General features: G+C 39.2%; 2 protein-coding genes across 2 annotated transcripts; both read right to left on the reverse strand.

Moving 5' to 3' along the window:
• Positions 1-2,697: 2,697 nt before the first annotated feature.
• On the reverse strand, positions 2,698-3,651 carry LOC139144349 (adenosine receptor A2a-like). The gene has a single exon (XM_070715050.1). It carries the CDS (start codon positions 3,649-3,651, stop codon positions 2,698-2,700), a length of 954 nt encoding a protein of 317 aa, XP_070571151.1.
• Positions 3,652-23,658: 20,007 nt separating this feature from the next.
• LOC139144350 (adenosine receptor A1-like) lies at positions 23,659-24,744 on the reverse strand. The gene has a single exon (XM_070715051.1). The coding sequence runs from the start codon at positions 24,742-24,744 to the stop codon at positions 23,659-23,661; it is 1,086 nt and encodes a 361-aa protein (XP_070571152.1).
• Positions 24,745-25,674: the final 930 nt, after the last annotated feature.

Raw genomic sequence — 25,674 nt, forward strand, 5'->3', positions numbered from 1 at the left:
CTGCAGCTATATTCGATGACACATCATGTATACATACTAGATTAAGGTACGTGTCAAGTTCCAACGCGAACTGAGCGTGTAATGGTCAGACAGAGCTGATGTACAGACCTACGTCACAGGTGAGATTATTTTCTGGAAGACCATTGCAAAAAGTAAATATGTCAGAAAATCTTATGCCATAGCCAAAAGTATTGACCCAAAATTATTGATATTAATACCATTTTGAGACGAAGAACTATTGAAAATTACGCGGGCAAAATCTGTTGAAACTCTTCAGGAAATTTTAGTTCACTTCTACCTATTTGTTATACATGATGTTACATCTGGTTTTCGGCCAAAGGTTAAGATGAAACCCGATGACCCAATTGTCCTCTCAGACCATGAACATCTACATGAAAAAGCAAGTTATTGAAGTAAGTTTCTGAAGTAAGTTTGCTATACATTCAGCATATTGGTATGTTAAGTTCAACAAAACATCATACAAACAAACAATTTGAAAACCTGAAATTGCATTTTGTATTACATTTCGTAAGATGAATGGCAAGTAGGACAACAAACGCAAGAACTTTTAGCGTACAGAGTACTTAAATATTCAGCGGGTATTATTATACCAGACAGTATGTCACTTTTGTCACGTATATGTAGTATTTTCTCTGCAGAGATATAGGTAATCTTCTGCATTACATTTGTCCTTGTCATCGTCAAAAAGCCTTTTCTATTCCAAAACTTCAGGTTACTGTTATATCATAGCAAGTCTTTTATTATTTCTCCGCTTTAGCAATTTGGATAACTCAGGCGGGAGGCTTTATCAAAGAGAGAGGCTGGCTAAGTGCATCATAAAAATGCTTCACGGTGTACTGCACCTAATCTTTCCAGTTGGGAGTTTTAAACAGCGCAAACGTGTGAGAAGTAACAGTCTATTTGAAGTTGTCGTATTTAACACTTTACAAACCTTTGGGAGCGTATCGCCACGTCAATACTTTTGCGTCGTTTCTGCATATTTCTGTATTTGGCAGGTGTGCCTGAAAAATTGATGTCAAACTCAAAAACCATCAATAATGGTTTGACTTGCTGATTGAAATTCATTTGAATTCGGCCCATGTAACCAGTCATACTAAGCCATGAACAGTGATTTCAATTAAAATTTCAGTTACGCTGTTGCACGACGTCTCGTTAACTTAGAATGCGCCTCCGGGACAGATAATAAGACTCAAATTTTGTCAGTTCTTTTCCGATCTACCACTTGCGAGGGTTCATTTTAAAGCTCATGTAGCAAGAAAATTTTGCATAGCTTTCGAAAAGTTGTTCCCATCGAGTTAACACAGAGATAGCGACCATTTTGAACTTCAAATACTGGTAAATGTCATGTACTTTGTTTTTCTGGTACAAAACTTTTGCATGATGACCCCTGATTCTTATTCTTGATTTGGCAGGAGTATGAGAAGGTTTTGAGGAAAGTTTGAACAAAAGTTTGTATCTGTCACTTTCGAGGTGCAGACACCTCAGGGCAAGATATGATCGATATCTCGATCTCTGTAAACCTCAGTTCTTATTTCTTGTTCACTTACCTTTTCAGGCATTATCATTGAAGGTGCAGGTTATTATCAGCTTTATCTCTGAACAAATTGATTAATCTGAACACAACTTTCAAAGGATAACTAAGGCCATTTAAAGGGAATTCTTTGTTTGATGTCCTTGGATTTTTGAAAAACCTACCAGCCAGCCAGGGGAAAAAAAAACAAACACAGACAAAAAACACAAGTGTATGACATAAACTCAGTTTTATTTGGTTTCTTTTGGAAAATAATATTTTTATTTATAATAGTCTTGGCATTGTTTGTTTTCTTAATTTTCTCTGAAACCTAACAGCACGTGGACGGCAAACAATTTTATTTAAAGCGCCTAATTGTTAAAATCACACACGAGAGTCAATGTCAACAAAGACGAATGCAAGAACCAGGGATGAAGGATAACCACTTTAATCAGTTCCGTCAATCGAGGATAACTCTTGTAAAATTACTTTTTGATATTTTCGTCTCGCAATACTTACGAAAAAAACAATAAATTTCTGAAAGGGGTAACTGAAGCTTAGAATGACATAATTGAATACTGAAAGTGTGTATACTGTTCTTGCTTAAAACAATTATTTTCGTACAGTCAGTGTTTAGAACTTTCTTTAACAATCGAAAAGAAAACATAACATAAACACAAAGCACAGTAAAATACTGCTTTTTGAAATATCCTCAAAGCGGTTGGGCGCCCACATAAACATGTTTTCATACTTTTGGCGTGTTTCAGAATATATGAATATATGCAAGCACGTATAATGTGCACGAATGCTGAATTGGGGAAAAGGTACCGACAGAGATCTTCTTAAAATATTAATCTGAAGTTCGATTCATTACTCTTTGAGTCAATGTCAACGACATGCGAGGCGTCTCGGACTATGATGTCTTATTTGACGGTAACACGATCAGTTAGTAAGTTAAGATCTAGTATACACGCAAGCGGTTACATCTTGTTTGCGATGTGCAAAAGTTTGTCGAATGACAGACTTCTACTTTCGTTTCCGTTAGATACCGTCTTGTCAATGCATTGATTGCAATTATTGCTTAGACGCTATAGTAATCAGGGCTTAGACGCTATAGTAACCAGGGCTTGCTAAAGGCCTATCCTTTTATTGCCAAAGTTCAAGTTTCAAGGTGGGCCGTCTTTACATTTGCAGGAAAAGACAATCCTACGTATGACAACACGATTCTCCTTCAATCTCAGACAGTACATCATCGACCCGAGCGGACAGACGATCCCGAAGATGAGAGTCAGAGCTTTGAGGACAGCGAAGGGGTTGACGCATTCGACGCAGAAGTAAGTCAGGCTAAAAATGACGAAGATCGGTATCCAGCCGAGGAAAAGCACGCTGACTATTAGAATCAGAGTGGCCGTGTTTCTCGTAGATTTGCCCTGGATGACCGAGTTGCAGGGCGACGTGACCGGGTACGTTGTGTTGATTTGCCGGATGACCTTCCTGATCTCGATGTGCGCTCTGAAGTAGACGATGTAGCCGACGACCAGAGTCGGCAACATCAGGCAGTATGTGAGGAGGACAAAGTAACCAGTGGTCGGTACCAAGATAGGAAAGCAAAAGAAGTCCTCGTCGTTACGGCTCTGATAATAGCTGTTCCAGGGCGTGGCGGGGATGAACGACACCACCGCGCTTGCGACCCAAGTGACGATAGCCGCTGCGAGGAAGCGCTTGGTGGTTTCATCCAGCGAAGCTTTGAAGGGATGCATGACTTGGTAGAAAACACACGCCGACGACAAGAGAGTGTTAAAGGCGAAGCTGCTGATGGTCAATAGAATAAAACTGTTAGCGATGATGCATGCCGAATAACTTCGGAAACTCTCGGGCAAATTCAGCATAGCAGTAAGAAATGGTACAGTGACAATTCCATTGAGCAGGGTCGATCCAAGAACGCTGACGTGGATGTACCTCGTCGCCTTATACAACCGCGAGTTGTTGGCGACTGCTGTCGCGGCGATCACACCGCCAACCAATGTCAAGAGACACATCAGTAGCAGAATGACAGTCACTGAAGTGGACAGTGGGTATATCTGGCAGGTAGTACAGTTAAAAGCCAAGTGATCTGCCATTGTGTGACAACGTCCAGTGGACTCTGTCCAAGTTTCGTCCGCTTCTTTCAAGTGTCCCGTCGTTAATTTGGTTTCAAGCGAATGAAATCATAACAAATGTCTTCACTGAAGGGAGGAACACAAATCGGTCGTTTAAATATATCAAGAAGAAATAAAAATCAATAGTAAACGGTGCAGTGTAACCCAAATTGGAATTTTTGGTGTCATGTGCTCCCTTGTATTTATTCAGAAACAGGTGAAGTGATGCGTCGCTACCATAATATAGTATAAATTCGCCTAATGTTGGTTCAGGCGCCATTACGAATTGGTTCATATAAAGTACACAAGAAAATGTAGGTTACAAAAACATTGAACTGACAAATCAAAGAAGTTTATTAAGAAACCAGGTCAGTGCATGTCAGCATGTAAATGTATAATAAAACTAAAACTGCATGAAGCACAATGCAGCTGAAATTATCCTTCTCGCGTTTTCGTGTCTACCCCTGATGTGTTCTAAAACTGTTTTCGGCTAATTAGGTCAACAATAGCCATCTAAAGTTAGAAATGTTGTTCTTCAGTATCCATCAGGGTTAAGGGACAGATGGAAAACATATTTTGGGAGAAAATGGAGATAGTTGAGCTTCTATTTTTAAAAAACCTCCAACGAATATTCATCGATCAGTAAAATCTACATCTGATGCCCAATATTTAGACACCAGGCGATTACTGGTCACATGGAACATCGTGTTTAACTGATCCGATAACTCAGAAAAGTATAAAGTCGTGAAGGTGTAAAATCTGATTATATTATACGGTATTTCAGTCGTTGCGGGCAAGGAAAAAAGATATGATACGATAGGGATTGTTTTCTATACAGAGCTTTGACAGTCACAATAATTTTTTACATCATTCTCTATTGCCACAGCATGATGAGGAGATATTGAATATATGAAACGTACATACAATTAACATAATCAACAGCAGATTGCTTGCAGAAATCTATAGAGATGTTATCATTATGTCACGAGAAGTTGCAATGGTTTGTCCTTTAATAAAATTACAAAGGATATTCCTGGACCTTGTGCAAAATCGAAAAAGCCTGTGCTACAGTGTGCCAATTTTGGTAAATATTTGACAAAATCAACATGTATTTCAAAAGTGAAATATCTATATTACTTTGGGTGGAGGAAAAGCTATATTTGACATAATCAACATATATTTCAAAAGTGAAATATCTATATTACTTTGGGTGGAGGAAAAGCTTTATGTGAAAGAAACGTTGATAGATTTGAGTCAAAAGAATTTGCGACGACTACTTTGCTCACAATGTAGACTTTGTATTGCTTTTTCAATGTTATCGTTTAGATCACTCTAACTAATTTCCGTTTTTCAGCGCGACTTTGTGATACACTTTTATGACGAAACTTCCGAAATATTCAAAAGTCATTTTGAGCGATATGAATATTGAAATGCCATGGCGCCATTGCAGTCTGATATATCGTGTGACTGTAGACAGGCCCCCTCTTGTGTTTGTTTGTTGAGACTGATAGCTTTGTCACCAGGCGTACTGTGTGACTGAACAATATCTCCGACGAGTATATCATTCTGGCGAGCCTCGGGATCCTACAAAAGCTAGGAGCCGAAGTTATGCTGGCAGGGGCATTGCCCACAGGTTTGCGACAGATTTGCAGCGAAATAAAAGGGGGAAACGACAGACACAGCTGTCGACAGTCTAGGCACGATAGCGACTGTTTAGATTCGGATAATGCCGTACCTTGAGCGGACAACATTTGTATTGTCGGCAAAATGGCAGGCAAATGAAGCACTGATTCGATGACGCCCTGAAGGAGTTTCTAGCACCTAAGTACGATGATCGGATTCCGGTCTGAAGCACATCTCGAGATCTTACACTATGGTTACAGCAAAGCCAACATGGCATCAAAACATATACTCTCGGATGTATGTTTGGCAACTTTTGACCTAAATGAATTAATGCCTTTTTGGATGGTGTTCTATTGACTAATCAACCTTTTGCTGCAAAGCATTTCAGATGATTTCCATAGGTCACGTGACATATTTATAGAGTATGTATGTATGTATGTATGTATGTATGTATGTATGTATGTATGTATGTATGTATGTATGTATGTATGTATGTATGTATGTATGTATGTATGTATGTATGTATGTATGTATGTATGTATGTATGTATGTATGTATGTATGTATGTATCTACCTATCTATCTATCTATCTATCTATCTATCTATCTATCTATCTATGGATCGATGTATGTTGGCGCCTTTGGACGGATAAAATATGCCTGACGGGTGTGTCTATTTATTAAGGACATCTCTAAATGTATTTTGTATATCGACCTGGTACAATTTTTGTCAATGGATCTGGTACTAATTTTGTTAGCTGCCCGAATATAATGAATTAAGTGATTTATCTTTGTGACATTTAAGATAGAATACGCCTCGAGGACAGATATTCGAACTCTCAAACTTTTGCAATATCGTTTTGGTCAGCACTTATAGGGTAGGGGCTCATTTTGAAGCTTTCGAAGTAAATAAAGTTTTCACCTGCTATATTGGGTAATTTGTTTCTCTGGTACCAAAAGTTGCACGGTGACCCCTGACTTTGGTTCTTGATTTCGCAAGGGAATGGTACACAGATTCTGTATGGAAAGTTTTAGCAAATGCTTAAGACTTTAAATATCAAGGCGCCTACTACCTAATATTCAAATGTTGGTGATGAATCACAAAAATTGACTAATTTATCATTCTGTTTCCTTTTGTTCTGTCAGCTACAGTGTCTTCGCCTACCAATCTTACAATAATGGCTTTTTTCTAAGCGTAATACCAAGGTCCATAGAAAACCTTTTAGCTCCATAGTTCCCCTTTGATTCAATCACACAGATTCTCCCAAAAGCTTTTAAGCTTAATTGTAAATAGTCAAGAAATTGGCCTAAAATACTATTAATTATATCGTATGAGATATAACTTGATAGCAACGACGAGATTCTGACGAGAAAAGCAAACAGACGGCAGTATAATGAAGTATTGACCACGCACATATACCTGGAGACCCCAACGGGTTTTTTTTTTTACCAGACTGACTTCATCTCAAAATGGTAATTCATCGCTTGCAAACAGTCAACAGTTGTATGAAAGGGTAAGACTAAGATTGGATGAGTAAATATAAATTTTAGCAATACTGTATTGACAGATTTTCTGAAAACTTAGGTGCTCCATAAATCAATGTGAACCACGGGAGGAAACAACGAAATTATTATATGAAGCATGTGCGTCGAAGACCCTTCCGCTCTTGACCGAGTTCTCCCTCTTAAGGTAGAATGCACTTCGGAGACAGATATTGCGACTCTCAAATTTTTACAATTCTATTCTGATCTACCACCTGTTGGGGTTCATCTTAAAGAAAAATGCTCACATTCTTAGTTTTTCGAAAACCGAAATTTTATTGTTTCCATATAGAGTTAAGACAGGCCCGAGATGGCGGCCATTTTGAATTGCAGATATCGGTAATGTTAGAAAATGTATTTCTCTCGTACCAAACTTTTGCACAGTGACCCCTGATTTTTATTCTTCATTTGTGATAGAATGGTTGAAAAAGTGATATAGGAAAGTTCGAGCAAGAGTTCAAGGTTTTCACTTTCAAGGCGTATACTACCTTTTGTTGAACATCACACTGCAAGACAAATTAATGATCACATTCAAAACAATATAGATATATAAAGTTTGGCCCTGAACCATGTATACATATCGTCACTTACATGTAAGGTAGTATGCGCCCCGAAAGTGAAAGCTTTAAAGTTTTGCTCAAACTTTCCTCAAGGAATCTTTCAACCATTTTCTTTCAAAACCAAGAATACAATTTTGGGGTCACCGTGCCCATTTTGGTACCAGAGAAACAAATTACCCAAGATTTACCGATATTTGAAATTCAAAATGGCCGTCATCTGTCCCTGAGGTGCGTTCTACCTTAAACGTTCAAAAGATCCGGATTCTTTGTTGTACTAAAGATCATTTGTTGTGTCACTTGGTATCGGTCGACCTAATGAAAATTTGTAATCTCGAAATCGTTTAGAGTGAAACATAAGATAAGTGTCTATTAAAACAATGGAGCTTATCGTGTTCTCGTAAGATTAATTTCTATGGTCTCTCAGGGTGACATCAAAACTGATCCAATAATCAGCATTGGACCAGTTTTGATGTCACCTATCAGGTAGACCGGGTTATATCAAAGTAAAGGTACAGTGACCAGCATCATTCAAAGGTAAGTAAATAATTTACCGGCTCCAAGAAACAAATGCAAAATGAAAATAGGGTTATCTTGAATAACAGCTTAGTGGTAGTACCAGGTGTCCGAAATGGGTAAAAGTACCCTACTGGGATGATAAACCCGTCAAGATTGACCCGAAGCGACAAATTACCTGTAATGCAGCAAACCACAAAATTAGCATATTATATGTTCTTTGTAGGATTATTATCTGCCTCTCGTAGTCAGCAAAGTCTTTGTCATTTGAGTTTAAAACTTTTGGATCGTATAATAGCTTCAAGTTAAAAAGATCGAGGCTCGATCGTAACGTTCTTGTGTGATTATATATAAAACGTAGCATCGTGGTGGTTCAGTCAAGAGGTGCGTACTTTTTAAAATGACTTCATACCATAGTGCCATCGATATTTGCATGTTTGTGTTAAATAGACTGGCGTATGTACCTTTCAAAATGTCCAACAGCTGTACGTTCTGTTATCATTTTAAATTATCGAACTTCATCAATATCAACATGACTGTTTGCGTTTCCACAGATCGTGTTATCATGACCAATGTTTATCTTTTTAAGACGATAAACATATGCGAGATGTGCATTATGTTATCTTTGCAGGGAATTCCATGCGAGCTGAAGAGTTGACTACACTTTGATACAAATGAAACATGCCTTTAAACAGAGTGATTTTAGACAAATAATCATATAGTTTTCGGCGATATATCATACCCAGACAAGTCTTACTTAAATGTAGGTTGTTATCAAAACACTGTAAGAAATTTATTAACAGTCACACCAAGTGACGCCGTGTAAGTATAATTTTTAAAAATCTTTCACAAGTTTACCCGGTGTTACTTATAAAAGTGATGGCAGGTTCAAGCCGCCAGAAATGTATATCTTAAAATATCTGATTATTTGGAAATGAACGGCTTCATAGCCTAGGCTTTACATGCCACGTGATACTCATGATGTTGACATCCAATTGAAAGACTAGTATCAAGGTGAAATGCACACAGCCATAAGCGAAGTTAATGATTAATGAAAATCAATGATATCTGAAATAAATAATACGATGACGCTCCGCGATATAATTATTTTTTTTGTAAAATGTGACAGCCCCGTGATCTAAAGATCAACCATTACTCAAAGGTGTAAATCTTTGGCATCGTTGTGTCCTTCCTACGCAGTGCACGCGACGGGGCGCATCCATTAGTGGAGTCAAAGCCAGTTGACTGGAGGTGATAGCCGGCCGTTTCGGAAGCTGTCTTTCTATTGCGCTGTTGGGCAAAAATAACGTGCTGTGTTACAGGGATCGACGTTCAGAGCTCATCACCAACCTGCACCCATTACTTCGCTTCGTATTTCCTGTATTTCAAATGTTGACTTTTCCTAATATTGCCATTACGGTCCGTTGCTAAGTTTTCCACACAGTCATAACAAACTCGTCGAAAGAAGGTGTTGGACGGCAAAGGTTGAAAAATCAACTGTGAAGGTCAGCTACAGTCAAACGTGGAAAGCCTCTTAGAAATTTGCAAAGAAGGATTTCTAAGCAAAACAGCGCCAGGAGAGAAGGAGATTTTGATTGGTTGCTGATAACACGATAAGAGACAAACCTGACCAGAAGACAGGATCAACTTTCATTTCAACCTGAACGGATTTTACTTTTCCTTCGCGCCTTACATTGTCCTAGTTATCGCAGTTCGCTTTTGGCGCGAAGTACGCAAGGTAAGAGCGGCCATGCCGGTACGATAAACAGGTGATAATACATAGATAATACTTATTTAAACATAAAGACCACTTCAAAATGATGTGCTGCGACATTTAGTCGTAAACAAAACGTGAATACGATTAGCTAGTGTTCGTCGTTGCATTAGCTGTGGAGACTGCCGTCGTCAACGACGGGGAGACATGGATCTTCCGGAGCTACACGTAGGTGGTACTGTATTCTACTGTTTTCTTTGCATAGCGGTGGCTCTTTGCAGCCTTCTAATCATCATCGCAACGGCCGTTAACAGGAAGATGCGAACACTGATGAATTTTCTCTCCGCTCAGACGGTGTGCTCCACTTTTCTGACATCGACGCTCACGGTGCCTGTGCTGATCTGGATGCTGAACGTGCCAACCAGTTTTCACAGCTATCACGCGTGTGTCACTGCCGCCGCACTGTCGTTGTTTTCGGTCATTTCGTGGGCATACCATGTTTTCAATATGATCATCCATGCCCAGTTGCAGATATTTCGCCCATTCGAAGTTGACTCAGAATCCCGTTACAGGAAATTTTACATCGCTTCGGCCGGAATATGGATGTACGCACTACTGGCCGGAGCCCTACTGTTCGCCTGGAACAACTACAGTGAACAGCGTCATGCGGAGGACTTTATCTGCTCGCCGCTGGACGTGCCAACAAACCCATACTTCATCCTACAATATTACTGCTGCACTCTTACCGTTATTGTGATCATGTATATTCTGGGTTTCCGAATTCTCTGGAAGGCCAGGGAGAGCGCACGAAAGATACAAGCTTTAGAAGACGCAGGTCGACGCGGTAATCAAAACTCAAATGGGGAAACGACAGCACGGAAAAGAAGAAATATGTATCTTTTCGTTGTACTTTTGTTGGTATTGGATCTCCTCCTAGGCGGATGGTTTTCGATCTTTGTCATTTTGACGCTTGTCTATTTCTGGCCGTCCTCGATTAACATGACTGTTTGTGTTATGATATACCCGCTATGTTTGTTGCTGTTGGCCATGGGCCCCCTGATTCATTCCTTGCGCCAGCAAGAAGTCCTGAAATCAATCAAAGCCTTGTTCAAGTGTGAGTTCAGGGGCGCCAGAACATTTTCCGTGCAATAACGTGGAAGAACAGGGATTAACGTGAACTGACTGTCATTGAACTTGACACCTTTAATGTCACACAGTTATTGCTGGTGTGATTTCTGTACATAAGTCCAAGTGACGCTTCGTGGCTTTGGACATGTACGTGTGAGTCATATCTGTAAATTTACATCATGGGAAAAGAAACAGACAGGGAAAAGTACACGAAAAGTCAGATTTGGAATGGAGGGTAATTATTGGGTAAAAAGAAGTCGGTATCTTCACCACGATTCAAGAACTTAAAATATCATGATTATCATAAAGTTTAGATTAAAAAAATAATTTTTTACGGTTTTTTTTTTTGTTTTTTTTCGCGGATTCTCCACCAAAGTTTCAAAATAATGTTGATGACATTTCTTCTCCGCAACAACGAATTTTCATCCGTTACCTCGAATCAAATCCGCTTAATGTCAAGTGAAAAATTAATCGTCCGCTAATTTGCATCGATTAACGTGTCCCTATTTACGGAATTTTAAAGATAAAAGACGGAAATATGACGACGCGCACACTCCTGCACACTCCGCGAAGCTTTCACGTTTGACCTTTAGGTAGCAAATTGTATAGACTTGCAGTAAATTGTATTGAGGTGCAGACCTCGATTAGATTTCAGCGCAAATTTCAGCTTTTGCCTCGCGGGTAATTACTACCCTGCATTTAATCCTTGCACGTTTTCATATTCATTACTGCGTATACAGAAGTTGTGTTAGCTGTGTTTAAAAAAGCGAGAAATTACTTCAGTGGATAAAAAAACACTCCAAATTTGAATGCAATGACGGGAAATACCTCAAATTCCACCCCTAATGCAATTATTTACAAAATGAAGAAATGTTTGTACGGGAAAAATATCTTCATTATCCTAAACGTACAATTTGTACTCCTGCATGGCAGCATATTAACCTTGTTCACGATTTCATTATTCAATGTACGGCCTGGGTGCATTTCTTTGTAGTCGGCATTTTCAAGGAATTCCATTGCAATCTTGTTGTGAGCTGCAGTTAAACATGATGCACCTTGGTGATTTTATGCCATATCAATCCTTAGGTTCTTCAAAATTATACGGCTCATTTGTAAACACATGCTGTCAAAATCTCTTTCGATTTCTAAAAAATGTCAAACACAGAGTATGACATAAGTTTTGAGGATCATAACAAAACTTGTTCAGAGTAGAAAATTTGTTTGTGCTTCATGAGTGAAAATTGGCATCACTGTTGACGCATTTACTCCACAAAACAGTCATGCAAAAGCGTGGATTATGCGTAAACAAGCTAAAAGAGTCTAACATTTTATTCGTATATCATGCAAAGATATTAAAGCTTTTATAAACTTTCCGACTTCTATGTGATTTTTTTCACGAATTTTAGTTTTGTCTCTCTTCTTGAACCAAACAATTGATCATTTCGTTTATCACGATGGGTAGACATATCTCTGGGATGCATTACTATCGCTCTCCCTAAGTGACAATTGTGGCTGTACATCAGTATCTTGAAATTTATAATGCTCCAAATTAACATTGTCAAACGGGTAATTCAGCACCTTCGTAAAATGAAACAGACTATACGAAAGTATGAATGATTCTTGATGAAACTATAGTTAACCAAAGGATAGATATGTAACATGTGTAAACTTTCCTCTGGCAGAAAGGCGGGTTGTATCACATTAGATGGAGAGCAACAAAGACCTCTTTGGATTTCTGTACGGAGAAAATATAGCTGAGTCAAGCTGTATCGCGTTAGTCAATAAATATGATGAAGAGTTTACATTTGCTCGTAGAAATAAAGATCATAAAATAATTTACAATAATGTAGATATATTTATCTCTAGTTTTACTTGACATTGAGTTTGTTTTCAACTCATGCGATTCAACTTGAAAATGTACTGTTTTTTTTATAAACATGTCTTTCCTATCTCTTATAATGACATATTTATCTTCTTCTGACATAACTATGTTTTCAACAAATGCAGCAAATAATATATGGCATATAAATAAGATCTTTTTATTCAAATATACTGTATTTTCCTTATGATGTGTAGATTACATAATACATAATATGTGAGAATGGTGTCTTGTTTGTTTCTTTTCTTGATGATTATATTACTCGTATCATGTGAGGAATATTTCAGATGGAGAATGTGGCGATGCCTGAATGTTTTTCGGTCACATGACAACTTTGTGACACACACACAGTAACAGAGCGCGCCTACTATTAGTTTATTATTTTTTCTTGACAATGACAAGCAATACAAGTGAAGCGTGCATCGGAAAATTCTGCAAGTGGTAGGAAATAGATCGCGAGGCTGAATATTGTATAACCTAAAGTGGATAAAATATTAGAACTACTGGTCATATTTTGAAATTAAACATGATTCGCACATTAAATTACAATCAAATAACAGAAATGGCAATTTATCCAAAAATTGCGACTGAAGCCAGGTTGGGACAATTTGGATTGTTATTTAATGGATAGTGGATATATTGGAGACGTTCAAAAGTTGCGAGCTCTGGCATCAAAGTGTGTCTGGGTGCCGAGTGATGTAAAGATCGCACGAGTCAAAGAACACGAAATGAAGTGTCCACGGCATTCTCAGATCACTAGTGAATTATACGTATTCAGTGAGTCACCTAAAGGAGGTGATGTTGCTATTAAGGAAAAGCTTCACGGATTGCAAAATCGTTTTCAATGATTGATTAGGTGCACTGAACACATGAAGCAGAGACAGCCGCATACGTGAACACTGTGGGACCCCTTTTAAAGGCAATATCCATGTCTGCTTCAAGACTTACACTATTAATGACGATGAGAGTCTTGCAGTCTTAACTCTCTCTGTCTCTCTCTCTCTCTCTCTCTCTCTCTCTCTGTAAAAAGGTCACCACGTACCTGTTATTCCTCCACTCTCAACCAATTCGATAAGTGGTACTTCAACTAGTGATAAGGGTAACATATCACCGTGATCAAAGAAAAGCTTACTGCATGCATGGCAAAATGAAAGAGCTGGGCGGTTTAAAGAGTGTAGACAGCAAGTAAAATGCTACATTTGAGGATATATTAATTTTGGTTGTCATATATAATGAATGAAGTCGCAACAATGTTTGAGGTAACACATAAAACAAGTCAAGGAGTAATGGACCTATGAAGTTAAAAGGAAACTAAGGATCAAAAGATACTAGAAAAATATGCATGGCCAACTGTTTCAATTTAAAATTAATTCACGAATATTACTAAAGCGACGTTCACAAACTATGGTCGGGGTGTGCCAGCACATTATATAGATGTTTATACACCATTACAGTGACCCTTCCCCCACTTTAATCGAAAAATTTTCGATGACTAAACCTCAAAAAATGTAAGAAAAAACAGTCAGGGGTCCAAACGAAAAACTTGAGAATGAAAAGGTGGACTTTGTGTGGTGTCAACTACATGTATAGGTAATTTGTAAATTTAGGCAAAATATTTTGCACTTCGCCCCCTGAACTAAAAAAGACATCCCCAATTTACACGCGCCGCGCTTCAAGAAGGCTCAAGGAACAACCATGTTTCACGCATGCGCATATACTACTTGAAAAATCTCGACGGACTGGCACTCACCTATGCTTTCCTGTATGCGTTGTACGAAAGGTTATTTTTTAAACCGGTAACTCTCGGTAGGGCCCTACCGAGAAAAATCGATGAAAATGGGCGGAGCAAAACATAACTAATATGGTTTCTTTGTGAACAAAAAGTAGCAAATTAAAACAGCTGGTTGAACACCTCCAAAAATAGAACGTGCACGCCACATACTGTAAACATTGACTGCACGGTGACTTTACGTATACTATTTTCACCCAATTTTACGGTTTACTTTCCATACGTTACATCCACTCATTTCCCCAATAGGTTTTTCTTGAACATAGACTTTTTCGAAGTCTTACTGGAGCAGAGGTTCGGCGCGGCGTCGCCTCGGATTTGTACAAACCGTGATGACGTTGCCAGGCGATCGATCGACACTCCTTAGTTCTCATGCGTCATGGTATACGTTTCTCGTCCGAAAACGAAGCGTTTGTCATTGTATTCAGCGCCTTTTTGAATGATTCAACATAATGCATATCATGACAGTGGCAATAGCTATCCGCATCTTTGTATACGGGTAAACGATGCAGAAATCGTAGAAAATGTAGTTTTCTGCCACGGGATCTATTATCGGGGTTTTCTCGGCTCAGTCATAGTATATATAGTGTACATCACTCTTGCAGGGAGTCTTGATTGAAGATAATAATGAAGCACCGTTTTGTCCAAACGCCGTCCTAGAAATGCCGCATTTCAGGAAAGAACGGGAAAAAATCAAAACAGTTCTGAAAGAACAGCAAATTCGCCTACTAGATGTCCAAATTTATCGAGTGTGGTTATTTCAATGGACGACGGACATTTACCACAATGCTCAACGGCCAAGTCGTCTACCAAATTTTGTAGAGCTTTTGTCTTACAAACAATCCTTTCTCGTTCGACCTTAGTTCAGCGAGGCAGGGCTGTGTCTCCATTATAAAACGTAGTTTTCCACAGTTCTTGGATGGTAGTTGTAGTTTCCTTTTCAAAACTTTCGTTGTCTCATGAACTCGGCGCTGTCGGATGGGAGGGTACCGACGACTATTCCCCGGCTTCGATTACAAGTTTTATGGTGACCGACGAAATGAAATGTGGTGTCGATTTGTTGTCTTATGATTATTTCAAAAAGCTTCTGAAAAATACTTATTTTAGAAATCAAACCTGTTAATATTTATCAAAAATAAAATCAGAATAAAGTGATTTCATGAATTCTCCGAGCATTCGTTTCAATGTTCATCCCTCCTTATAAATGGTGAGTTCTAGTATTTCGCTACTTTGAACGATCCCGCCAAAATCGAGTGCACTGCACTTCTACACTCTCCACGCAGTCGCGATACTATTCATTACAAACGCGTGGTAGTCAGAGTCAGACTGCTAATCACACTATGTCAGCTGGCTTTATGAAGATAGCGGTCACTGATGAGCACTAGAGGTAGCCACGGGAATTTTCTTTGCCAGGAATGAATTGGAGCTAACTGTGATGGGGATCGAGCGCGGACATTTGAGTGCAACTTATGGGACTGATTAGTACGGTGACCTCAGCTGCCGCCGGCGACGTTTGTCAACTCGACGTGTGATCACTGAGATCAGTATAAGTGACCCAGCACAGTGACGACCGAATATGCCGAAGGCGATTGCAGGCGTCAAAAAAATCCCGGTTTTGTCAGCACATTGGAGGCTACTTGTCTTTTTGAATTTTGACTTTGTTCGCTTTGTGTTGCATAGGCATGCACGGCTTTAGATCGGGAAAAAAAATGTATATCACTTTTGGAAACAGCTATAAAGAAGCGATAGTTACGCATATCGCATTGCGATGATTGCGCTTTCAACAGTACGTTGACTAGAGGGTAAAACTTGACATTTGAAAAGAAGATAGAAGATATACAGACAGTGTAGACAAAGTGAAAGATCATGCCAGAATTTGTGCTGGTACTTGTCCGTGGTCTCAACCCGAACATACCAGACGTACTTTATGCCGGGCATGAATGACAGTATAGGCCTTCCTGTCTGTAAAATGTACGGCTCAGGTAGGCCAACACAAATGAAAACGGTCCTTTTCAGGACCAACAAATTTTCCAAAAAGAGAACTACCGAATCAAATGTGTTTGCATGTATTTGTTATACACAGTGTGTGTGCGTTTGTATCTTTCGGTACGCTCCGAGTATTTGGTGTTTTTCCCCGCCTTGAACAATCAACGCTACGTACGGAAAAAGTAAACAACGTATCGCTAATGACTCATTTGCAATTTGCATATCATGTCAATCATGCAGATTCAAACTGAACATCGAACGTTATACCGGCGATATTACCGGCAAATATTTTATCCTTTTTCTGGTTCCAGACGTCATTTCAAATTTAATTTCGTCAGAAACCAAGTATATTGTGCCCCAAATACTTATACACATATCCCTCAATTTCCAAGAAAAAAATTAATCGTTAGATTTCTTAATTAACGGTTTTTATGGACGGCGTCCAGAGCGTACCGAGTACGTTTGAATATCCCACCATTATGACCACTCTCGTAGGTTCTCGCGCTTTTATACGGGAGTTGGGGCTTTAAATTTATTTGCTAAAAGTAGATGATATCGTTGTTATTATGAGAGCACAACTCTGTAAAACAGAAATTATGTCTATATAATTAAAATAATAATGATAACACACACCACATAAAAGGAATTAAATACTGCACTATAGTGCTGGTTAAAATAGATAACAAATCGTATTATGATAATAAAAAAAGCCATTAAAAAGCAATCCAAAAAAGGACGAAACGTTTTATCAGTGTGTGATTTGAAAGGGTAAAAGATGAGACAGTTTACACTAAACAGAAATTGTAACAATGAGGAGACAGCTGGATGAAATATACACTTAACTAGAAAAGAGGAATGAACAACACATCCTTTGACTGACAGGGGAATGCGTTGAATTTTAGATTAAATCCCATGGGCGCTAGCCTAGCCAGCTTGTAAATAAGAGCCTCACTGCCCTGTGTGACGAATTAGTGAACACACCCAGAATAGATATTACATATGTTACACTTAAATCCAGTGTACAACAATGCGCTCAAGTTGGTATTATACAAAATTGTTCGGCAAATGGTTTCATAATCTTTTGTTCATCTATTGTGCAGATGAGTTAAACAAATTGTCGACAAGATGCCCTTTCACACACATTTACCGTGAATTAAGTTTGGGGACGTGCATATAAACACGTCAGAAATATGAAATAGCCAGAAAGGTCATGAATAACAAGATATAAGGTGTAAATGCACTACATAGGCGGCGATTGCACGTAGAAAAGTGCCTTGTTTCAATGAGATCACGGCATGTGAAGTGCACGTCCGTATGGTCTGGCAGTGATACTCATAGGACAGTCCGGTTAATATTGTTTACTTGCAGGTCTTCAAACTTATGACAAATTGCTAAATGCAAATGCACCAATATGTTTTGTACTGATGCAGCAAAACGTAACGTTGTCAAGACAACGGTTTAGCTGAACACCTCTCTGTCATAAATGGTCATAAACTGGCGCATTAGAATGGTCAATGACAAACATTATAGTATCTAGCCACATTGCTTCACATCCCAATATTAGCAATACAGATTTTGATGTTTATTCAGAATGACGACTCAGCTCGTCAGACATGAGAGCAAACACTTATTTAACAAGCTGGGTACGCCAGCGCCAGCTGGCATTGATGTAAAAGTCAACGACTTCCCCTATCTGGTCCCTGATTGGCTGTTAGCCTCGCTTCGTTCTTTCCTCTATCCGGTCCCATGATTGGTTTCTCCATCCTTTTCTGGTGATGTATTCAGTCTGTATTCTTTTGTCTGATCACAAAAGTGACGAATAGGTCGCACCCGAAATGCCCGATTTTAATCTCTCGTATCGCTTATATAACATGTTCTTCAAAATCCGGTTTGTTTGACGAAAGCATGGTTGCTTAGGCACGTGAACTTCATCAGACACTTTATGCTGCAAAGTCAAAGGTGCATTGGTGAAAACTGAACTTCACATACGGCATTCTGGGGAATTACACCTGCAGACAGTGGCAAGCTAGTTCAAGCTGGGCACTCGGTTGAGAATTATTTTGCAAGTAAAAACGAACGAGTTTCGGAATTGATAAATTACTGTATAATAACTAACAAAATAGGGGAAAGACATTTTCCCTTTTTTACTTTCGGTCTTTAATTTATAAAATTGGAAGCTTTCAATTTAACGTAACTAAGGTTTAATTATAGTGACGGCACACTTCGAGATTGGTAAGTTTACTGCCATGATGAAACCGCGCGAACCTTAAAATTTTCCGAACTTCAAATTTGGAGCAAAAAATGAGAGGGTATGAAATGGTAATAATGATCAAGAATCGAGATATCATGTAAACACGATTAGAACTAATTTAGGATAATTGGATGGTGAAGTAATGTCGGTTTATTCTACAAATGTAGGCTCTTCTGCTTTTCTTTTTGAGTTACACACTTGTTTTTATTTGTAATATTGCAACATTCAGCTATGGGGCACCTAACACGTTTGAGAACTCTGAACAATATTGAGATCCAATTCTCCCAAATTAGTTCCAATCGCGTTTGTAGTTTTAGGACACGAGTTGTCTGAAAACAAGAAATCTCAACGTTCGGTTGATTTCCCTCGAAGCTGAATTTCTGTCAAAATGATTGTCAAGATGTACATCGACTGTTGAACCTGTGGCGACATCATCATACCACTCAATTACATTGACATCATAGATGTACAGATGGCGACGTTCCATCTTTGCTTGTTTTGAGCAATTGCTGTCCTCGTTAGCTGATGGTCGCTTCATCCAACGAGAATATGCAAAGAACAAACAAAATTAAATCTCTCTCTCTCTCTCTCTCTCTCTCTCTCTCTCTCTCTCTCTCTCCTCTCTCTCTCTCTCTCTCTCTCTCTCTCTCTCTCTCTCTCTCTCTCTCGCGTGGCCGGACATCTGAATGGAAAAGAAAGCTTTAATGTACAAGTCTTCAAAGATAAAGTTATTAAGGAATGTTCATGGAAACCGGGCATAGTGAATTACAGAATCTCCAGACACTTTCTCCCCTGTGACATTGATCATGACCTTGGCAGTGTGAAATCGATCATGACCTTGAAGGATGCATTGAGGTATTTCCAGTGCGGTCTATACAAATTACGATCTCTCAACTCTTCACATGGGCTGGGCGTGAGCTCTTAGTTGCTTGATACGAGATATAAATACGAATACATCAAGCATAAAAGGAACCTGTTTATAACTGATCGCAGCTGTGATGATCGAATGTTGCAGTGGAGTGTCTAATGCTCTGCACACTCACATAAATAATGAATCCAAAATTTAAAGCGGCTCCATGAGTTGGCAGTCTTTTCTGCAATTCTGTTTTGGCGAATTTGTGGATCATGGATGTCATACTGTCAATCTGGAAAAGACCAAGCTTACAAGCCGCCTTGATAATATTTAGATTTGCTACGACACGATTCAAACTATTTTTGGTCGATTGCATGAAATGAAAAGTATTATTTTAGTTTGTTTAGACTACTTTCGACCCTAAAATGGTTGTATGTCGCATCAAATGCTAACCTTTTGTCCAAATATAAATGACTTGGCATGATAACACAAGGAAAAAGTAAAACATGTAGATTTCTTCCACATTTCATTGCTTGCAGTTGACTCAAAATAGTTAAAATCGCGAAGAAATATTTACGCCATTGTAACGGGTTACTGTAATATATACGTTTCCTTTCATGATTACCTTATGACATAGATAAAAGCAGATTTTGCTTTTATTTGAACTGTGTTTGGTCTCTTTGATGGAGGTAATATCAGTGGATTTTTACTTTCTTCCGACATTTAAGCACCTCTTCATTCGAAAAGTCACTGACCCCTGCAGTGGCTGGTGGGAAAGGTATAAACCGCGTCTGCGTACTCTCGCATCCCACGTTGGACTTTGCAGACTTGTCTCTGCCGCGCTGTGGCCGAATGCTTCCTTACAATGCCAGCATGACCAAATCGACTTTCAAATTGAAGTGCTGAACCCATTCTGATTGGTTCTGAATTGCTTCCCACGGAAGTGTGAAACTAATGACTTCAATAATGGTTCACGGCTTCAAGTGTTTTTAGACGCTTCCCATCGAGACGGTGGGGACTTCTTTCTAATACACTGCCCGACGTAACCACATCAATGTCTACTTTACCGATCCCTAATTGTCTAATCAGACCTAGCGAGTTCGCTTATTCTCACGGTAATATCATATGTACACCATCTTTCTCAGCCGTTGCTAGGGCATGACGTTAATGCCCTGGAAACGGGTAAGCGCGGATGCTCTCAGTCAGATGTTGATATTCGACAGTGTTCTCGTAACGGCGACGTATTTATTTTTACACGATAAGGACTTCCAGGGACAAAATTTATTGAGCTGTGAAAAGAGTTCGTTTGCTACATCCAGATATAACGAGAAACGTTCAAAGTTTTCACGGATTGTAGCATGGAGAAAGTGCCTACTTTTCCTAAATGATATACTGTCCACTTCCAGCCGATTACATGTCGATACAGTTCTCTGACGCGTACTTTAACATTTCGCCCATAAAACACGTTGCTAACAACTGTCAGCAGTGCACAGTTCACTTTTTCATTATAGCCAAAGGCCATCGAAAGAAGACATTCCGAATGTGGAAATCTCACACGTGATAGAAAGCTTGGCTTAAAGTCGATTTGAGACCCAAATGGCCTTCAGAAATTTTCGATTTAAAAACGACAACTGCGCCTCGACGGCTGCAACAGTGTCAGCATTTACTGCGACAGTGACGCAACAAATTCATGTGTGCAAAGACGTTTTCTCTACCACAACAAACCGTTTCCCTCCAAGTGAATTAGCTCGGAACATCTTTCCGTTGAAATTGCCTTATATCAACCGAATGAACTGATTATCACATTGACTAACTTATCATTTTAGCCGTTATTTCCAAAGCATGATACAACAAGGAAATTACTAAAATCATCACTGGAGAGTCAGCCCTCTTTCGTCAATGATAATGAACTAAATGAAATTGCGTTGCGTTGTAGCACTATGGCGCATTCAATATCGAAAATGCACCGGACAATTTTTACACCATCGAATCATTAATTCGTGCATTAAAGGGATATAGTCGTCGGAACTGCGCCTGTGCGAGTTTCTTGTTTACAAACAATGTATTTCGAGCACGATATCCAGATGCACCTCATCATCATAGCTGCAACATTTAAATTATACGATGATAGATCATGACAGACATGTTTTAACTTTCATCAATCACCATTGTGCCTTGGATACATTGTTGCCATGGGTCGTATGGGTCCCATACGACCTTTCAGCGCAGTTCCGACGACTATATCCCTTTAATGTAAGTATTTATCCATCTATGTATCTATATCTGTCTGTCTGTCTGTCTGTCTGTCTGTCTGTCTGTCTAGCCATCGTTCATCTAACCACAATCTTGTGACCAACCATTCATTCATTTATTCATTTATTCACTCATTCATTCGACACCCCGTCGTCCTCAGGCCATTCGCAAGGAAATGGGGACCAGGCACCCGCGGATGCCCCGGCAAATGTCTGTCCATTCATTCATCGTGCTAGTAGAACGGACGGGCGATTTGAAAGACGATGTAATTAGTCCCGATAACCCGTATTCATCTTTTGATTCTGAATAAGTCATACCAACACTCAAAATGTATTGGTTACCTAAACCTTTCTCAGAGAATTGTCAATTATCTCTGATGATGCGCAGCCAGGATCCTGGTCACTTTTTGCACGAAAGTAACCGTCGTATGCGATTCTGGAACACCTTTATAGGGGCCTTGGATAGGCAAATCGACTTGTCATACATCGTCTTAATCCTTGAGAACTCTTGAATGATTTGGTGAACAAGACTTGCGAATGCTCAGGAAGGTCCAATACACATAGCTATATTGTTCATTTAATAAAAAATCGTGAAAATAGTTTTCGCACTAAAATATTTATTTGTGGGAAATGTCACCTACAAATTCCTATATATATTCATTGCATTCAAGGAGCAAGTACAAAACATAGAGTATCTTACAGTCCATGAAACAGAAAGACCTGACATCTACAAGCCTTCGACATATAAAATGTTAAAGCGAATCTCATCCCTGCGGACGGAAAAATTGCTGGAACCTTTTAGCCCATTGGGCTTCCATGTGATATTTCATCAATGGTGAGTGGATGTTTTATTCGAAGAAAGAAACGCTAGAACCCCGAGCGTAGAATCAATATATAGAGGTCTGACGTATCAGACTTAATTGTTATTTGAAATACAACCATTAGCTGACAGGAAATCTACCGGCCCCTGTATCTAAGAAATGTCCTGTTGCCGACTATTCAGTAGATATCACATTTCTTTCCAATTAAACACAATCAATAAAACTACCGCCATCACTCAGCGATATACATGGCATCTTTTGTGTCACTTGATTATCAAATAGGAGTAATCTGTGGTTTTTGTGTTTATACGGTTTGACATATCAGCTGAGGTACGTTGTCAGCCGGGGATAAATCTATAGACATCCTGCCACGGTTTAACCACTACCCCATCCCCGTTGTATCGCTTTGAGCCGTATTGCCGTTCGGTAGACATAGGAATTGTTTGTATCAATTTCACGACGGATAAAAATAATGAGCAAGCTAGAGTAATCGAATTTTCCGGAATTTTCTGGAATGAGACATAATAAAATTTAAAGGAATCAATTTAGTCATTCGGTTGAATTTTGATCTACCGGCACACCCCCGCCGGGAGATGTTGCTTTCTGACAAGAAGTAATTTACTATTTAATTTCCATTTTCAACAAAAGTCACAGGTCGATTAGGCATTATATGTGATGATTATTCCTATTTTTACAATCAAAAATTATTATGAATATTAAAAAATTATTAATATGAATGTCACAGAATATTAAAACTTTCTTTACAAACAATGTCGTCTATTTTGTGCAAATACTGTCTGGAAACCCCATTGTTGTGATAATTATGATTATTGATAAATTATGAGCAGATTACAATGTGTAAAATATGATTTTATTAATCATGATTTATTAATATTCATAATTATCACGACGATTGGGTTTCAAGACCGTATTTACACAGTTTTTACATTGTTTGTAAAAAAAGTATTAATATTCTGTAACATTCATATCAATAATTTATTAATATTCATAATAATTTTTGATAATAATAACAATAGGAAAAATCATTACAAATAATGCCTAATCGACCTGTGCAATAGTTAGTTCTGATCATTCAATGGTGCCACACGATTATTGTTTCTCCTCGTTGAGCGGTACATTCTCATTACTGTTTTCTGCCAACAATTATTCGGACTGAAGTACTGTCTAATCGACTGCCGATGCTTCCGCACCCGGAGTGTATGAAAAGGGGGTCCGATAGCGGCCAAAGTCAGGCAGATCGTCACGAAGGCTTGGCAGTAGAAATAGTTAACGCACTGTGGACAGAAGTACATGAAGTTGACCGTGACTATCACTGGGATCCAGGTTACGAAAAGAACGTGGACCATTAGAAGGAAAAACACAGTGTACCTCGATAGCAATTGACCGTTGAGGGAGTTTGAGTTGTTCTGAAGGTTGCGCAGCTCCTTCCTTCTCTTGTGGGCCTTCCACAGTATCAGGAATGCGATGCTGTACTGTGCAACCAGAACCGGTATAAGAATCACGTCTACAGTTACAAAGAAGTACAGCCTGTTTACCAGAGTCAACGGATTACAGATGAAATCGTCATCTTCGCGAACCGGCTTGTATTGGTTCCAGAGGATGGGAATAAAACTACCAATAAATGACACTAGCCAGAGGACTGCCACGGCAACGAAGGTGGCGCGGGTTGTCTTCCTCAGCAGCGACTTGAACGGCTTTGTTATCTTGTAGTGAGCACAGGCCACGGAAACTAGTAGATTCAAAATGTAACTTATAAACGTGAAGATGCAGAGGCACCCGACGAGCGTGCACGCCGCGTAGCTTGTGAAAGAGTCCGGATACGTAAGCATGAACGTCAAGAGGACGCAGACCAGCGACATAAAGAGACCCGCACTGAGTAAACTCAGGTCGTTAACGTACGATACACTGCTCTGGTGTTTTTCGAAGATCACTGAAACGAAGCAGATTATTCCGAACACCAGGGATATGGTACAGATGACCAGGAGACTGACGCTAAAAGCCAGTGGAATGAACGCGTCTAGTTGAAATTCAGTGCTGCCGTTTCCATCGCCAGCGCCGAGAATCGCGACGGAGTCCATCTGATTGGCAGACATGAAAGAAATCACTTCGATGTGAGAGCTATATTGCTGCAATATATCTTCCATGGAGTTGCTTGAAGTGCCTCACGTATTTTCCCCCGAATCTGCCACCACTACACCAGGTCTATGAAGAACGTCCAAAATAAACCTCCAGACTGGAACTATTTAACCTAAATCACAAAAAATAATAATGTGGCGTGATTAATATTGATGACGTTTTCACGTTATTGAAGAGAAACCAAACTGCTCACAAAGGCACAATTAAGCTGTAACCTAAAGTTCTTATTACATAACAATCAATTGAAGTGCCAATCAACATTACCTCTTTATGTCTTCACAGTTGTGAAACATGATCGTATTTTTTATCATGTCAATCATAATGTATCATAATACGTATACATATAAATGTTTATATCAAATTTGTATTAACATAAACAGGTACGCGAAATAAAATGAATAACTAAAATAAAATGAATAAAAAAAATAATAGAAATGATGAAATACTGGTACAAAATATGCCCCTCGCTTAGTAAAACGTGCCATATCGAATGTATGCAGCGGTTTGAGTGTGCCTGGCCTTTCTTTTTCACAGATGGCTTTTATTGCAAAGCTAGCAGCCAGAACTAACAAGACAGCTTTTGCGGCTTGTAAAATTCCCTCAACACAATGCCGTGACTCGAAACCCGGATTTCCCCTCTTAAGAAGTTCCCATGGTAGGGCAGACCATCGCATTGCTCTGATATCACAGGCTTGTTTGACAAGTTCTTAGCTATTCCCGTTTGAATGGAAACGCGAACAGAATTCAGTCAAAGTACGCGCTGGTTGGATGAATGCCCAGAGGATGTGACTGTTCAGGCTAGTGTTTGTCGATGCCGCATCGTCTTGATCCTGTTTAAAGATCTCCTTGTGTCGTATAACTATTTATACACACGAGGAGCGTTTCCTTGCCAGCGCCACTCATAATTCAGGAAACCCCTCGAATCGCCCGAGTCAAAA

The sequence above is a fragment of the Ptychodera flava genome, chromosome 11 (genome assembly GCF_041260155.1).
Source record: "Ptychodera flava strain L36383 chromosome 11, AS_Pfla_20210202, whole genome shotgun sequence".
Classification (NCBI taxonomy): domain Eukaryota; kingdom Metazoa; phylum Hemichordata; class Enteropneusta; family Ptychoderidae; genus Ptychodera; species Ptychodera flava.